Source organism: Festucalex cinctus, chromosome 20 (genome assembly GCF_051991245.1).
Source record: "Festucalex cinctus isolate MCC-2025b chromosome 20, RoL_Fcin_1.0, whole genome shotgun sequence".
In the NCBI taxonomy this organism is placed as follows: domain Eukaryota; kingdom Metazoa; phylum Chordata; class Actinopteri; order Syngnathiformes; family Syngnathidae; genus Festucalex; species Festucalex cinctus.
The window spans coordinates 4,633,975-4,637,279 of record NC_135430.1 but is presented as its reverse complement, the minus strand read 5'-3'; the positions used below and the strand labels follow the sequence as shown (position 1 = coordinate 4,637,279).

General features: G+C 36.6%; 1 protein-coding gene across 1 annotated transcript in view; it reads right to left on the bottom strand.

Moving 5' to 3' along the window:
• Positions 1-389: 389 nt before the first annotated feature.
• The window catches only part of LOC144009089 (phosphoribosyltransferase domain-containing protein 1-like), a 10,291-nt gene continuing 7,375 nt past the window's right edge, over positions 390-3,305 (bottom strand). The window contains exons 8-10 of the mRNA XM_077508594.1: positions 2,973-3,019; positions 2,771-2,847; positions 390-1,122 (exon numbers count right to left, since the gene is read on the bottom strand). Of these exons, the coding sequence (XP_077364720.1) occupies positions 1,075-1,122; positions 2,771-2,847; positions 2,973-3,019 (172 nt within the window). The 3' untranslated portion in view covers positions 390-1,074. The remainder of the gene's footprint in view (positions 1,123-2,770; positions 2,848-2,972; positions 3,020-3,305) is intronic.

Below are 3,305 nucleotides of genomic sequence, written 5' to 3'. Positions count from 1 at the left end.
GTCGTCGTCGGTCAAATCGAATGCAAAATGCAAAGAAGTACCGCAGTAAGGGACCCGAAAACACAAAAAGTGAAGGGGAATCCATAGCGTTTCTTTGCCGCTTTTATTTCGAACTACACTCAAACCTAGCGAATCATTTCCTGAATCAGTCACGTGGTACACCCGCTTCGCGGGGCTTCAAACGTCATCACGTACGTCATCGACACACGCATTGAATCGCCGTTCATGAACCACTCATCTACATTACTCGGCACACGCTTCAGGGATTCGACCCGAGAAGCACATCACTAGTAATTATGGCCAACCCACCCTAAAAACACACTTGAAATCTTCCAAAGGCATGTTTGAAAATTTGTTACGGTCCCCTATAAAAGGGGTGTGTAGACTTTTTCTAGCCATTGGCTTTATGTTGGTGATGCATGTTGACAAGATGAGTATCTTTCCTTTCAACCAAACGGAGCCGATTTCACACCGACCATGCAAAAAAGTAGTTGCCATGCGCAACATAAAAGTATTGCTTTGGCGCCACCTCGGAGTCACGACATGTATGTTGAACATTTCAGATATAAATCATGTTTTGTGTGTTGGTAGTTATTTGCAAATCACTTTATATGTCAGTGACATCTTTGCTTATCCATCATCTTGTTTTGGGGGATAGTGGACCCTCGAAATTGCCCTGCTCACATCAAGAAAATTCAATTGTGAAAAAGAAAAAAGGAAAAATCCAAATGTGTCTGCTTAATTCAATGTTTTGCCCAAAAACATCAAACATTGTTGTAAAGACAATGGGACAGTGACGCCTCATAACTCAACGAGCACATCATGTTTGTGGACGTGTTTTCCATGAGTGCGGATGATGCCAACTTGACTAATCTGTCGCCATCTGCCACCAACGTCCTCCTCGCCTGCTCCCATTTTCATTCCTTTCGTTCCTGTCCGTGTCTTCTGTGTCGCTCTCACACGTACACGCACACAAAAAGTAAAAAAAAACAAAAAAACTGACACACAAATTCAAAGATGTCCAAAATGTATATTTGGTGACATTTTTTTTTTTCTTCCCATTGGGATGTCCAGTCAAACCTTGTACTTGTGCTTGCCACTCTTGCTGATGACACAAATATGCTGAAAGCAGACGAAGAAGAAAAGAATAAAAAGCAAATAACAACAACAATAATAATAAAACTAAAATAAAAACTAATAAATAAATAATATAGTATATATAATAAATAATATAAAATAAAATAATATAAAATAATATTAAAAAGAAAAATAATAATAAATAATATAAAATAATTAGGGCTGTCAAAGTTAAAGCGTTAATAGATTAATTAATCACAGAAAATTGCCGCATTAATCACGTATTAACGCAGATTAATCGCACTATTCTTTTTGACCGCACTTGAGCCTTGAACATAACCGCGGATGGTTACATTGAAGGCTGCGCAGGTCAGTGATTAGGTCAATGCACGGCATTTCCTACGCCTGTTGTTCCAAAATGAGCGGCGTGACCCCAGTTGATTTGCTCGGTGGTAAATTTCGCTTCAAAAAACACCCCGACGGGACTTTAGATAAAACAAAAGTAATTTACATTTAATTAATTAATTGCTGAATTTCACCCAGTTTATATGATGCTGTTACCAAGTTTTCATCAGTATTTAGCACGTTCTTTGTAATATAATTGCTGAATTGCACCCAATTGAAATGATGCTGTTATGTTTTGAGCAATACACGCATGCAGGCAATTGCGTTCATGCATTTAATCAATGTTTGCAAATTACATTCAGATAATAAAATGTGTTAATGTCAAAATATTATGGTATTTTGTATTTTATATTACGCGAGTAATTTAGTTGATTAATCATGATTAATCAAAATTAAAAAGTGTGATTAATCAGATTAAAAATGTTTCGAAAAATCGTTTGACAGCACTAAAAATAATACAATATAAAATAAATTATAATAATATAAAATCTAATAGTAATAATGTAATTTAAATAAAATAATAATAAAATATAATAATAATCATATTAATAATAATAGTAATAATAATAATACTAATAATAATAATAATAAAATATAATATAAAATAATAAATAAATAAATAAATAAATAAATAAATAAATAAATAAATAAATAAATAAATAAATAAATAAATGTCATCCCACATGAAAACAACAACAACAACAAAAAGCCACATTGAAGCATCCCACTTGGCAGTGGCGGGGTCACCTTTGACTGACAGTGGCTCGAAAAAGCCACAAACTCTTCAACATTGTCATGAAAATGACATCATTGAGTCGAGGAGGCGACTCAACATGTCTGACTTTGAACCCCAACGCACGGATCATGTGACAAATCGGAGTTTTACAACATGAGGAGCAGATATGAGCGAGAGGATGTTTCTTCCAGCTGCACTGATAATGAAACATGACATTTCGCTGGTGAGCCTCCCTTCGCCTCGCGCGTGCCATCACACAGCAAAATATGTGCAAGAGTCATACGACGCGGAATGCCAAGATGACGACGAATGCACAGTTGCACTTTCTTGGAAGAATCAACATCAAAATCCCACCCCACATTTCATTTCTTCTTAAATGACTTTTACAATATCTTCAAAATGCCTTTTTTTTTTAATGTACAGTAGGCCTTAGCATGCCAACCACAGCAACTTATAAATGAGGACGTGATGATATGATACAACAAGTTGTTCTTTTTTTCCTGAGAGAAGAAGAAGAGGAAGAAACCTGCTGATTGATTTGAAAAGGCTTACGTTGAGGTCACGGAAGTACTCGTTGTAGTCCAAAGCGTAGCCTACCACGAAGCGGTTGGGGATTTCGAAGCCCACATCTGCCAGGGAAAACCAGAAGGTGGTCGCTCGCCTTTGGAAAACGGACCACGAAGGCCGGGGTGCGTGCGTGCGTGCGTGCGTGCGTGCGTGCGTGCACACGACGTCGCTTTGATTCTATACTCACAGTCCGTCAGGTTGTCGTCCATGTTGGGAACCCTCTTCACCAGCAGACTGCAACACAGTTAAATATTCAAGTTAGCTTTTGTTTTTTTCAAAGCCATAAAAATAAAAATGAAAATGCTTTTTTTTTTTTTTAAACAAAACAAAACGAACTGAAACTAAATTTTATCTTTACAAAACTAACTGAAACTAACTATAATGATAGCAAAAATGTCCTTTGTTTTCGTCTTTGGTAATTAATTTAATGCACGAGCTTTTGGGGATGATTCTTCTTTTCTTGCTTTGTCACAACGCCCTAACCACCCACATTCATTATGGTACTCTTCATTTGCATAAG